Source organism: Notolepis coatsorum, assembly GCF_963971535.1.
Source record: "Notolepis coatsorum genome assembly, contig: SCAFFOLD_1234, whole genome shotgun sequence".
Lineage (NCBI taxonomy): Eukaryota > Metazoa > Chordata > Actinopteri > Aulopiformes > Paralepididae > Notolepis > Notolepis coatsorum.
In genome coordinates, this window is record NW_028169529.1 from 12,501 (window position 1) to 26,867 (window position 14,367).

At 40.1% G+C, this 14,367-nt stretch overlaps 1 protein-coding gene across 1 annotated transcript in view; it reads left to right on the forward strand.

Moving 5' to 3' along the window:
- Positions 1–12,170: 12,170 nt before the first annotated feature.
- Positions 12,171–14,367, forward strand: part of LOC311248711 (N-acetylated-alpha-linked acidic dipeptidase 2-like) — a gene marked incomplete at its 3' end in the record, with an annotated part of 32,031 nt that continues 29,834 nt past the window's right edge. Inside the window, exon 1 of the mRNA XM_084339547.1 lies at positions 12,171–12,285. Within this exon, the coding sequence (XP_084195673.1) occupies positions 12,198–12,285 (88 nt within the window). The remainder of the gene's footprint in view (positions 12,286–14,367) is intronic.

Here is a 14,367-nt window from a genome sequence, read left to right on the forward strand (position 1 = left end):
GAATAATGACCCTCTAGTGTTAGTCTTGTAGAATAATGACTCTCTAGTCTTGTAGAATAATGACCCTCTAGTCTTGTAGAATAATGACCCTCTAGTCTTGTAGAATAATGACCCTCTAGTCTTGTAGAATAATAACTCTCTAGTGTTAGTCTTGTAGAATAATGACCCTCTAGTCTTGTAGAATAATGACCCTCTAGTCTTGTAGAATAATGACCCTCTAGTCTTGTAGAATAATGACCCTCTAGTCTTGTAGAATAATGACTCTCTAGTCTTGTACAATAATGACTCTCTAGTCTTGTAGAATAATGACTCTCTAGTCTTGTAGAATAATGACCCTCTAGTCTTGTACAATAATGACTCTCTAGTCTTGTAGAATAATGACCCTCTAGTCTCGTAGAATAATGACCCTCTAGTCTTGTACAATAATGACTCTCTAGTCTTGTAGAATAATGACCCTCTAGTCTTGTACAATAATGACTCTCTAGTCTTGTAGAATAATGACCCTCTAGTCTCGTAGAATAATGACCCTCTAGTCTTGTAGAAAAATGACTCTCTAGTGTTAGTCTTGTAGAATAATGACCCTCTAGTCTTGTAGAATAATGACCCTCTAGTCTTGTAGAATAATGACTCTCTAGTCTTATAGAATAATGACTCTCTAGTCTTGTAGAATAATGACTCTCTAGTCTTGTAGAATAATGACTCTCTAGTCTTATAGAATAATGACCCTCTAGTCTTGTAGAATAATGACCCTCTAGTCTTGTAGAATAATGACCCTCTAGTCTTGTAGAATAATGACCCCCTAGTCTTATAGAATAATGACCCTCTAGTCTTATAGAATAATGACCCTCTAGTCTTATAGAATAATGACCCTCTAGTCTTATAGAATAATGACCCTCTAGTGTTAGTCTTGTAGAATAATGACTCTCTAGTCTTTTAGAATAATGACCCTCTAGTGTTAGTCTTGTAGAATAATGACTATCTAGTGTTAGTCTTGTAGAATAATGACCCTCTAGTGTTAGTCTTGTAGAATAATGACCCTCTAGTCTTGTAGAATAATGACCCTCTAGTCTTGTAGAATAATGACTCTCTAGTCTTGTAGAATAATGACCCTCTAGTCTTGTAGAATAATGACCCTCTAGTCTTGTAGAATGACTCTCTAGTCTTGTAGAATAATGACTCTCTAGTCTTATAGAATAATGACCCTCTAGTCTTATAGAATAATGACCCTCTAGTCTTGTAGAATAATGACCATCTAGTCTTATAGAATAATGACTCTCTAGTCTTGCAGAATAATGACCCTCTAGTCTTATAGAATAATGACCCTCTAGTCTTGTAGAATAATGACCATCTAGTCTTGTAGAATAATGACTCTCTAGTCTTGTAGAATAATGATCCTCTGGTCTTGTAGAATAATGACCCTCTAGTGTTAGTCTTGTAGAATAATGACTCTCTAGTGTTAATCTTGTAGAATAATAACTCTCTAGTCTTGTAGAATAATGACCCTCTAGTCTTGTAGAATAATGACCCTCTAGTGTTAGTCTTGTAGAATAATGACCCTCTAGTCTTGTAGAATAATGACCCTCTAGTGTTAGTCTTGTAGAATAATGACTCTCTAGTGTTAGTCTTGTAGAATAATGACCCTCTAGTCTTATAGAATAATGACTCTCTAGTCTTGTAGAATAATGACCCTCTAGTCTTGTAGAATAATGACCCTCTAGTGTTAGTCTTGTAGAATAATGACCCTCTAGTCTTGTAGAATAATGACCCTCTAGTGTTAGTCTTGTAGAATAATGACTCTCTAGTCTTGTAGAATAATGACCCTCTAGTGTTAGTCTTGTAGAATAAAGACTCTCTAGTGTTAGTCTTGTAGAATAATGACCCTCTAGTGTTAGTCTTGTAGAATAATGACCCTCTAGTGTTAGTCTTGTAGAATAATGACCCTCTAGTGTTAGTCTTGTAGAATAATGACTCTCTAGTGTTAGTCTTGTAGAATAATGACCCTCTAGTGTTAGTCTTGTAGAATAATGACCCTCTAGACTTGTAGAATAATGACCCTCTAGTCTTGTAGAATAATGACCCTCTAGTCTTGTAGAATAATGACCCTCTAGTCTTGTAGAATAATGACCCTCTAGTCTTGTAGAATAATGACCCTCTAGTGTTAGTCTTGTAGAATAATGACCCTCTAGTGTTAGTCTTGTAGAATAATGACCCTCTAGTCTTGTAGAATAATGACCCTCTAGTGTTAGTCTTGTAGAATAATGACCCTCTAGTGTTAGTCTTGTAGAATAATGACTCTCTAGTGTTAGTCTTGTAGAATAATGACCCTCTAGTCTTGTAGAATAATGACCCTCTAGTATTGTAGAATAATGACCCTCTAGTATTAGTCTTGTAGAATAATGACCCTCTAGTGTTAGTCTTGTAGAATAATGACTCTCTAGTCTTGTAGAATAATGACCCTCTAGTGTTAGTCTTGTAGAATAATGACCCTCTAGTGTTAGTCTTGTAGAATAATGACTCTCTAGTGTTAGTCTTGTAGAATAATGACCATCTAGTCTTGTAGAATAATGACCCTCTAGTGTTAGTCTTGTAGAATAATGACCCTCTAGTTTTAGTCTTGTAGAATAATGACCCTCTAGTCTTGTAGAATAATGACCCTCTAGTGTTAGTCTTGTAGAATAATGACTCTCTAGTCTTGTAGAATAATGACCCTCTAGTCTTGTAGAATAATGACCCGCTAGTCTTGTAGAATAATGACCCTCTAGTCTTGTAGAATAATGACCCTCTAGTCTTATAGAATAATGACCCTCTAGGCTTGTAGAATAATGACCCTCTAGTCTTGTAGAATAATGACCCTCTAGTGTTAGTCTTGTAGAATAATGACCCTCTAGTGTTAGTCTTGTAGAATAATGACCCTCTAGTCTTGTAGAATAATGACTCTCTAGTATTAGTCTTGTAGAATAATGACCCTCTAGTGTTAGTCTTGTAGAATAATGACCCTCTAGTCTTGTAGAATAATGACCCTCTAGGCTTGTAGAATAATGACCCTCTTGTCTTGTAGAATAATGACCCTCTAGTGTTAGTCTTGTAGAATAATGACCCTCTAGTGTTAGTCTTGTAGAATAATGACCCTCTAGTCTTGTAGAATAATGACCCTCTATTCTTATAGAATAATGACCCTCTAGTGTTACAGAATAATCACCCTCTAGTGTTATAGAATAATGACCCTCTAGTCTTGTAGAATAATGACCTTCTAGTCTTGTAGAATAATGACCCTCTAGTCTTGTAGAATAATGACCCTCTAGTCTTGTAGAATAATGACCCTCTAGTGTTAGTCTTGTAGAATAATGACTCTCTAGTGTTAGTCTTATAGAATAATGACCCTCTAGTCTTGTAGAATAATGACCCTCTAGTGTTAGTCTTGTAGAATAATGACTCTCTAGTGTTAGTCTTATAGAATAATGACCCTCTAGTCTTGTAGAATAATGACTCTCTAGTGTTAGTCTTGTAGAATAATGACCCTCTAGTCTTGTAGAATAATGACCCTCTAGTGTTAGTCTTATAGAATAATGACTCTCTAGTGTTAGTCTTGTAGAATAATGACCCTCTAGTGTTAGTCTTATAGAATAATGACCCTCTAGTCTTGTAGAATAATGACCCTCTAGTGTTAGTCTTGTAGAATAATGACCCTCTAGTGTTAGTCTTGTAGAATAATGACCCTCTAGTGTTAGTCTTGTAGAATAATGACTCTCTAGTCTTGTAGAATAATGACTCTCTAGTCTTATAGAATAATGACCCTTTAGTGTTAGTCTTGTAGAATAATGACTCTCTAGTGTTAGTCTTGTAGAATAATGACCTCTAGTCTTGTAGAATAATGACCCTCTAGTGTTAGTCTTGTAGAATAATGACCCTCTAGTGTTAGTCTTGTAGAATAATGACCCTCTAGTGTTAGTCTTGTAGAATAATGACTCTCTAGTCTTGTAGAATAATGACCCTCTAGTGTTAGTCTTGTAGAATAATGACCCTCTAGTCTTGTAGAATAATGACCCTCTAGTGTTAGTCTTGTAGAATAATGACCCTCTAGTGCTAGTTTTGTAGAATAATGACTCTCTAGTGTTAGTCTTGTAGAATAATGACCCTCTAGTGTTAGTCTTGTAGAATAATGACCCTCTAGTCTTATAGAATAATGACCCTCTAGTCTTGTAGAATAATGACCCTCTAGTCTTATAGAATAATGACCCTCTAGTCTTATAGAATAATGACCCTCTAGTCTTGTAGAATAATGACTCTCTAGTATTAGTCTTGTAGAATAATGACCCTCTAGTCTTATAGAATAATGACCCTCTAGTGTTATAGAATAATGCACTCTAGTCTTGTAGAATAATGACCCTCTAGTGTTATAGAATAATGACCCTCTAGTGTTAGTCTTGTAGAATAATGACCCTCTAGTCTTGTAGAATAATGACCCTCTAGTCTTGTAGAATAATGACCCTCTAGTCTTGTAGAATAATGACCCTCTAGTGTTAGTCTTGTAGAATAATGACCCTCTAGTGTTAGTCTTATAGAATAATGATCCTCTAGTCTTGTAGAATAATGACCCTCTAGTGTTAGTCTTATAGAATAATGACTCTCTAGTGTTAGTCTTGTAGAATAATGACCCTCTAGTCTTGTAGAATAATGACCCTCTAGTGTTAGTCTTATAGAATAATGACTCTCTAGTGTTAGTCTTGTAGAATAATGACCCTCTAGTGTTAGTCTTGTAGAATAATGACTCTCTAGTGTTAGTCCTGTAGAATAATGACCCTCTAGTGTTAGTCTTGTAGAATAATGACCCTCTAGTCTTGTAGAATAATGACCCTCTAGTGTTAGTCTTGTAGAATAATGACCCTCTAGTGTTAGTCTTGTAGAATAATGACCCTCTAGTGTTAGTCTTGTAGAATAATGACCCTCTAGTCTTGTAGAATAATGACCCTCTAGTGTTAGTCTTGTAGAATAATGACCCTCTAGTGTTAGTCTTGTAGAATAATGACCCTCTAGTGTTAGTCTTGTAGAATAATGACTCTCTAGTGTTAGTCTTGTAGAATAATGACTCTCTAGTGTTAGTCTTGTAGAATAATGACCCTCTAGTGTTAGTCTTGTAGAATAATGACCCTCTAGTGTTAGTCTTGTAGAATAATGACCCTCTAGTGTTAGTCTTGTAGAATAATGACCCTCTAGTGTTAGTCTTGTAGAATAATGACCCTCTAGTGTTAGTCTTGTAGAATAATGACCCTCTAGTGTTAGTCTTGTAGAATAATGACCCTCTAGTCTTGTAGAATAATGACCCTCTAGTGTTAGTCTTGTAGAATAATGACCCTCTAGTCTTGTAGAATAATGACCCTCTAGTGTTAGTCTTGTAGAATAATGACCCTCTAGTGTTAGTCTTGTAGAATAATGACCCTCTAGTGTTAGTCTTATAGAATAATGACTCTCTAGTCTTGTAGAATAATGACTCTCTAGTATTAGTCTTATAGAATAATGACCCTCTAGGCTTATAGAATAATGACCCTCTAGACTTGTAGAATAATGACCCTCTAGTCTTGTAGAATAATGACCCTCTAGTCTTGTAGAATAATGACTCTCTAGTCTTGTAGAATAATGACCCTCTAGTGTTAGTCTTGTAGAATAATGACCCTCTAGTCTTGTAGAATAATGACCCTCTAGTGTTAGTCTTGTAGAATAATGACTCTCTAGTGTTAGTCTTGTAGAATAATGACTCTCTAGTCTTGTAGAATAATGACCCTCTAGTCTTGTAGAATAATGACTCTCTAGTATTAGTCTTATAGAATAATGACCCTCTAGGCTTATAGAATAATGACCCTCTAGACTTGTAGAATAATGACCCTCTAGTCTTGTAGAATAATGACCCTCTAGTCTTGTAGAATAATGACTCTCTAGTCTTGTAGAATAATGACCCTCTAGTGTTAGTCTTGTAGAATAATGACCCTCTAGTCTTGTAGAATAATGACCCTCTAGTGTTAGTCTTGTAGAATAATGACTCTCTAGTGTTAGTCTTGTAGAATAATGACTCTCTAGTGTTAGTCTTGTAGAATAATGACTCTCTAGTGTTAGTCTTGTAGAATAATGACTCTCTAGTGTTAGTCTTGTAGAATAATGACCCTCTAGTGTTAGTCTTGTAGAATAATGACCCTCTAGTCTTGTAGAATAATGACCCTCTAGTGTTAGTCTTGTAGAATAATGACCCTCTAGTCTTGTAGAATAATGACCCTCTAGTGTTAGTCTTGTAGAATAATGACCCTCTAGTCTTGTAGAATAATGACCCTCTAGTGTTAGTCTTGTAGAATAATGACCCTCTAGTCTTGTAGAATAATGACCCTCTAGTCTTGTAGAATAATGACTCTCTAGTGTTAGTCTTGTAGAATAATGACCCTCTAGTCTTGTAGAATAATGACCCTCTAGTGTTAGTCTTGTAGAATAATGACTCTCTAGTGTTAGTCTTGTAGAATAATGACCCTCTAGTCTTGTAGAATAATGACCCTCTAGTGTTAGTCTTGTAGAATAATGACCCTCTAGTCTTGTAGAATAATAACCCTCTAGTGTTAGTCTTGTAGAATAATGACCCTCTAGTGTTAGTCTTGTAGAATAATGACCCTCTAGACTTATAGAATAATGACCCTCTAGTCTTGTAGAATAATGACCCTCTAGTCTTGTAGAATAATGACCCTCTAGTGTTAGTCTTGTAGAATAATGACCCTCTAGTCTTGTAGAATAATGACCCTCTAGTGTTAGTCTTGTAGAATAATGACCCTCTAGTCTTGTAGATGGTACTTCACTGATGGCGCCGCAATGAACGGCTGCCTGTCTGTGCGCTCCGTCGAGACTGTGCTTACTTTTGTTAATATTTATAGTTTTTAGAGTTTTGTTTGTACCAACTGTTGGTGCATTTAATGTATATGACCGTCAGTCACTCATAGACATTGGATTACGGGAAACTTACCAACTGGATTACTCACTGGACCAGCTTTCCGAACCGCAACAATGGCCTGAAGAAATTCTCCGGAGATTAGGACCAGATCCTTTGTTCCTTGATCCCAGGAAAAGAGGACCCAGACGACGAGGAAAGAGAGCTGGAGTCCGTAACAGGCTGAGAACCAGGCGGCACAGGACACCACTACCCAGTATATTGCTAGCCAATGTACAATCAATTGACAATAAACTGGATGACATCCGAGCAAGGATTCAATATCAAAGAGACGTTAGGGACTGCAACGTTCTCTGCTTCACTGAAACGTGGCTCATGCCGGAGGTCCCAGACCACGCAATTCAACCGGCCGATCACTTCTTTATCCATCGCAAGGATCGGACATCAGAGTCCGGTAAACAACGTGGAGGAGGTATTGCCTTCATGTTTAACAAAAATTGGAGCGATCCAACTAACGTGAAGGAATTATCCAACCACTGCTCCCCAGACCTGGAATATATAACCATCAAGTGTCGTCCTTTCTTCCTCCCGAGGGAGTTAACGGCGATCATCCTGATCGGAGTGTATATTCCACCGCAAGCCAGCAACAACGCCGCGCTCTCCAGACTCCACGACGAGGTAAATAGAATACAAGTGGCGAACGTTAACGCCGCCATTTTGGTGCTGGGCGATTTCAACAGCGCCAATCTGAGAAAGGTATTACCTGACTTCTATCAGCATGTGACTTGCAACACCAGAGGCGGTAACATCCTAGATCACTGTTACACGCAATTTAAAGGTGGCTACAAGGCTCATTCTGATAGTGGCTTTGGTAAATCAGATCACGCGTCAATCTTTCTTTCACCAAAGTACAAACAGAGAATTAAAAGTACTCCTGTAGTCTCGCGAGAGGTGCAGAAATGGGATTTGACGTCAGAGGAGACGCTCCGGTCTGTGTTTCACTGCACAGACTGGAATGTGTTCCGCGACACAGATAACATTAATGTCTACACGGAGACAGTGCTGGACTATGTTTGTACTAGGGTGGAAGAAACAATCCCCACTACCACAATGAGAGTTTACCCAAATCAAAAACCCTGGGTAGACAAATCCGTCCGTGAAGCTCTGAGAGAGCGCACCAAAGCATACAACGACGGCCTAGTGGCAGGCAACATGAATGACCACAAGGTGGCGCGATACAACGTAAGGAGGACAGTGTCAGAGGCCAAACGGCGCTACAGGGATAAAATTGAACTCCAGTTTGAACAAGCTGACTCTAGAGCTATGTGGCAGGGGCTCAAAACGATGACAGACTACAAAGGCGCCTCCCTCAAACTGAACAGTGACATCTCCTTAGCAAATGACCTCAATACCTTCTATGCGAGGTTTGATGCTGGTAATAACAACACCAGCTCACAAGCCACGGCAATGGGGGGGGGGGGGGGGTCGGCTGCTGATGGAGGCGCAGTGTTCAGGGTAACAGAGCATGAGGTGAGGCGGACCTTTAAAAAAGTGAATATCAGGAAGGCAGCAGGTCCGGACGGCATCCCCGGCCGCGTCCTAAAAGTCTGTGCCGACCAACTGGCCCCAGTATTCACTGACATATTTAACCTGTCCTTAGAACAGGCTGTCATCCCCACCTGCCTGAAGAAGTCCACTATTATCCCTGTACCCAAAAAATCCAAGCCTGCTTGCCTCAACGACTACCGCCCTATAGCTCTCACCTCCATAGCCATGAAGTGCTTTGAGAAGCTAGTAAAGGGCTACATCTGCTCCTCCCTCCCCATCAACATGGACCCCCTGCAATTTGCATACCGCCCCAACAGGTCCACGGAGGACGCCATAGCCCATGTGCTGCACACAGCAGCATCACACCTGGACAAGAGGCAGGGGAACTATGTGAGAATGCTATTCATCGACTACAGCTCGGCATTCAATACCATAGTCCCCTCCATACTCATAGCCAAGCTCAGGGACCTGGGCTTGGGCTATGACCTCTGCCAGTGGGTCTTGGACTTCCTGACTGGCAGACCCCAGGTGGTGAGAGCAGGCAACTGCACCTCCTCATCCATCACCCTCAACATAGGGGCCCCCCAGGGCTGTGTTCTGAGTCCCCTCCTCTACTCCCTGTACACACACGACTGTGTGGCTCAGCGGAGTAGCAATACAATCATCAAATTTGCTGACGACACAGTGGTGGTGGGCCTGATCTCTGCCAACGACGAGAGGGCCTACCTGGAAGAGGTCAAGGTCCTGGCGGGATGGTGCCAGGAAAACAGCCTCTCCCTGAACGTCAGCAAAACAAAGGAGATGATTGTGGACTTCAGGAGGTCGAGGGTCAAGGACTACAGCTCCCTCAGCATCGACGGGGCACCGGTTGAGAGAGTCAACAGCTTTAAGTACCTCGGAGCCTACATATCCGAGGACTTGACATGGACCACACACATTGACAGTGTTGTGAAGAAGGCACGACAACGCCTCTACTTCCTCAGGCGCCTAAGGAAGTTCCAAGTCAGTCAGAAGATCCTTAAGAACTTCTACTCATGTACAATAGAGAGCATCTTGACCGGCAACATCACCTCCTGGTTTGGGAATAGCACTGCACAAGACCGAAGCAGACTACAAAGAGTGACACGTTCAGCCGAACGCACAATTGGAGGGGGGCTCCCCACCCTCCAGAACATTTACAACAAGCGTTGCATGGGCAAGGCTAAGAGAATCATTAAAGACTCCAGTCACCCGAACAACTGCCTCTTTGAACTGCTGCGGTCAGGCAAGCGATACCGGAGTCTCAAGGCGAGCACAGAAAGACTCAGAAGAAGCTTCTATCCCCAGGCCATCAGGCTGCTAAACGAACAATGAATGAACACTACACAACAACAACCACCAAACGCACATAGCACACACATCCACACGCACACACTCACTTTAAACAAACACACTGTAGCACCCACTCCACACACTTTATAGCACACACCCACTTTAAACAAACACACCGTAGCACCCACTCCCCACACTTTATATTTATTGATGAAGGATTGCACTACAACTCGTACACCTTACTGTAAATTGTACCTAAAATTGTACCTCATCCCATTTCTGCTTTGCACTAGATAGTACTGTACATTAGTACACTGCATAGTATTGTATATTATATGGTAACTCAGAACATTGTACATATGTCTATACCGAACACTGTGACCTCATTTTTCTTCTTCTAAATTACATGCTATATTATGTTATTTGATACTATCTTGTCTAGCACAGTCTGGAGCGTAACAGTAAGAAGCATTTTGTATGAAAGTATTCTGTACTTCTGTATGACAACTATTAAAGAACTTGAACTTGAACTTGAACTAGAATAATGACCCTCTAGTGTTAGTCTTGTAGAATAATGACCCTCTAGTGTTAGTCTTGTAGAATAATGACCCTCTAGTGTTAGTCTTGTAGAATAATGACCCTCTAGTCTTGTAGAATAATGACCCTCTAGTGTTAGTCTTGTAGAATAATGACCCTCTAGTGTTAGTCTTGTAGAATAATGACCCTCTAATGTTAGTCTTGTAGAATAATGACTCTCTAGTCTTGTAGAATAATGACTCTCTAGTATTAGTCTTGTAGAATAATGACCCTCTAGTCTTGTAGAATAATGACCCTCTAGTGTTAGTCTTGTAGAATAATGACCCTCTAGTCTTGTAGAATAATGACCCTCTAGTCTTGTAGAATAATGACCCTCTAGTCTTGTAGAATAATGACCCTCTAGTGTTAGTCTTGTAGAATAATGACCCTCTAGTCTTGTAGAATAATGACCCTCTAGTGTTAGTCTTGTAGAATAATGACCCTCTAGTCTTGTAGAATAATGACCCTCTAGTCTTGTAGAATAATGACCCTCTAGTCTTGTAGAATAATGACTCTCTAGTCTTGTAGAATAATGACTCTCTAGTGTTAGTCTTGTAGAATAATGACCCTCTAGTCTTGTAGAATAATGACCCTCTAGTCTTGTAGAATAATGACCCTCTAGTCTTGTAGAATAATGACCCTCTAGTCTTGTAGAATAATGACCCTCTAGTGTTAGTCTTGTAGAATAATGACCCTCTAGTGTTATAGAATAATGATCCTCTAGTCTTGTAGAATAATGACCCTCTAGTGTTAGTCTTGTAGAATAATGACCCTCTAGTCTTGTAGAATAATGACCCTCTAGTGTTAGTCTTGTAGAATAATGACCCTCTAGTCTTGTAGAATAATGACCCTCTAGTCTTGTAGAATAATGACCCTCTAGTCTTGTAGAATAATGACTCTCTAGTCTTGTAGAATAATGACTCTCTAGTCTTGTAGAATAATCACCCTCTAGTCTTGTAGAATAATGACCCTCTAGTCTTGTAGAATAATGACCCTCTAGTCTTGTAGAATAATGACCCTCTAGTCTTGTAGAATAATGACCCTCTAGTCTTGTAGAATAATGACCCTCTAGTCTTGTAGAATATTGACCCTCTAGTCTTGTAGAATAATGACCCTCTAGTGTTAGTCTTGTAGAATCATTACCCTCTCCTTCTCTCCCTCCCCCTCTAGCTCCTATTATTCTGTCCTTCTCCCTCCCTCCCTCCCTCCCTCCCTCCCTCCCTCCCTCCCTCCCTCCCTCCCTCCCTCCCTCCCTCCCTCCCTCCCTCCCTCCCTCACTATCTCTCTTGCCAGACACTCCCTCTCCCTCTGTGTCTCTCTCCCATACCACTCTCTATCTCTCTCTCTTTCTCTATTATTTCTCTATCTCTATTCTCTCTCTCTCTCTGTTATTTCTCTATCTCTATTCTCTCTCTCTCTCTCTCTGTTATTTCTCTATCTCTATTATCTCTCTCTCTGTTATTTCTCTATCTCTATTCTCTCTCTCTCTCTCTCTCTCTCTGTTATTTCTCTATCTCTATTCTCTCTCTCTCTCTCTCTCTCTCTCTCTGTTATTTCTCTATCTCTATTCTCTCTCTCTCTCTCTCTCTCTCTGTTATTTCTCTCTCTCTCTCTCTCTCTCTCTCTCTCTGTTATTTCTCTCTCTCCCCTCTCTCCCCCCCCTCTCTCTCTCTCTCTCTCTCTCTCTCTCTGTTATTTCTCTCTCTCCCCTCTCTCCCCCCCTCTCTCTCTCTCTCTCTGCTCTACTTGCTCTACATTCCTGTGTGGTGCCAGTGAGAGTGTCAGGGCTGGAGGCTCCACAGCAGTGTGAGTCCGTGCAGCCGGCCGTGGGAGTTCTGGTACCATGAGGGGAGACGGGAGCAGCACGTTGGTGCGCTGCATCTGGTGGACTGTGGCCGTGTTGGCTTTCTTCCTGGTCGGCTTCGTCATAGGTGAGAACCTATAAGAACTATTGTGTAAGGTTAACCCTTTACTATCACACTCCCGAAGGTTAACCGTCGGTAGTGAGATAGTAAAGGGTTAACCTTCTGTAGTGTGGCAGTGACAGGGTTAACCTGCTGTTGTGTGGCAGTGAAAGTTCAAGTTCAAGTTTCAAGTTTCTTTAATAGTTGTCATACAGAAGTACAGAATACTTTTATACAAAATGCTTCTTACTGTTTCGCTCCAGAGACTGTGCTAGACAAGATAAGTATGAAATAAAATAGTATAGCATGTAAAATAGAAGTAAAAATAGAGGTCACAGTGTTCAGTATAGACATATGTACAATGTTCGATGCAGAATAGAAGTAACTGAGTTACCATACAATATACAATATACTATGCAATATACTAATATACAATACTATATAGTGCAAAGCAGAAATGGGATGAGGTACAATTTAGGTATAATTTACAGTAAGGTGTACGAGTTGTAGTGCAAATCCTTTACCAATCAATATAAAGTGTGTTTGTGTGATCTAAAGTGTGGAGAGTGGGTGCTGCAGTGTGTTGTTTGTTTAAAGTGAGTGTGTGCGTGTGGGTGTGTGTGCTGTGTGCATTTGATGGTTGTTGAATAGTGTTTATTGTACGTTGAGCAGCCTGATGGCCTGGGGATAGAAGCTTCTTCTGAGTCTTTCTGTGCTCGCCTTGAGACTCCGGTATCGCTTGCCTGACGGCAGCAGTTCAAAGAGGCAGTTGTTTGGGTGGCTGGAGTCCTTGATGATTCTCTTAGCCTTACCCCTGCACCGCTTGTTGTAAATGTTCTGGAGGGTGGGAAGCCCCCTTCCAATTGTGTGTTCGGCTGAACGTGTCACTCTCTGTAGTCTAACCTTCTGTAGTGTGGTAGTGACAGGGTTAACCTGCTGTTGTGTGGCAGTGAAAGGGTTAACCTTCTGTGTATTGTCGCAGTGAAAGGGTTAACCGTTTGGTAGTGCAGCAGTGAAAGGGTTAATAATGTGTTAAGAACAAATACTTTTTAGTAGGGATGCTCGATATTGGCTTTTTTACCGATACCGATAAACCGATATTGTCCAACTCTTAATTTCCGATACCGATATCAACCGATATCAACCGATACCGATATATGCAGGGTTTCCCCCCCCCAAAAAGCGGAATAATTTCAGGTAATTAACATTACATATCTCTTGTTGTGGAATGAACACAACATTATGCATACTTTTGACAATAAATAAAATCAGAATTTATTCTTACTTGCTTGCCTGGGTAAATAAAGGTTATAGAAATGTAAACAAATATATATATATATATATATTTTTTTTTGGGAAAACCGATACCGATATTTTCCGATATCACATTTTAATGCCAATATCGGCCGATAATATCGGTAGGCCGATAATATCGGACATCCCTACTTTTTAGGGCCTTTACTCTTCGTCCTTTATATTAATGACTTTGTTCATTCTTCTGAAATACTGCCTCAAGTCATATTTGCTGATAATACAAATTAGTTTTTGTTCCATAAAAATTCACTCGAGCTTCAAGATCTACTTAACGCTCAGTTGTAAAAGTGGGTACTTAGTTTAAGTGTAACAAATTGGCGCTTAATCTCAGCAAGACTAACTTGATTGTATTTCACTCTAATAAAAAACAATGCATACTGATCATATCTGTATTAAGATTGATGGATTGGGGGTTCTCATTGATGAGTCGCTCAATTTCAAATTCCACATTGCATATCTATTAACAAAACTGTCCAAATATGTTGGTTTATTCTTTAAAATACGTTATTTTCTTCCTTTACCTGCCCTTCTCACTCTCAATAAAACTTAGTTTGAACCCCACATGAATGACTGTAATGTCATATGGTGCAACACAGCCATCTCAAGAAACTTGAATGTTTGCAAAAGAAAATATTGCGAGTAGTGAAATGGTCCGGGTTTAATACACGTCCTCTATTCCATCGCTTTGGTCTCCTGAGGCTCGCTGATTTTAATGTCCACCAAAACGCTTCAATGATGTATCAAGTTGTGTATAACATGAATCACAGACTGTCTGAGCTGACCCAGTCTGCCGTC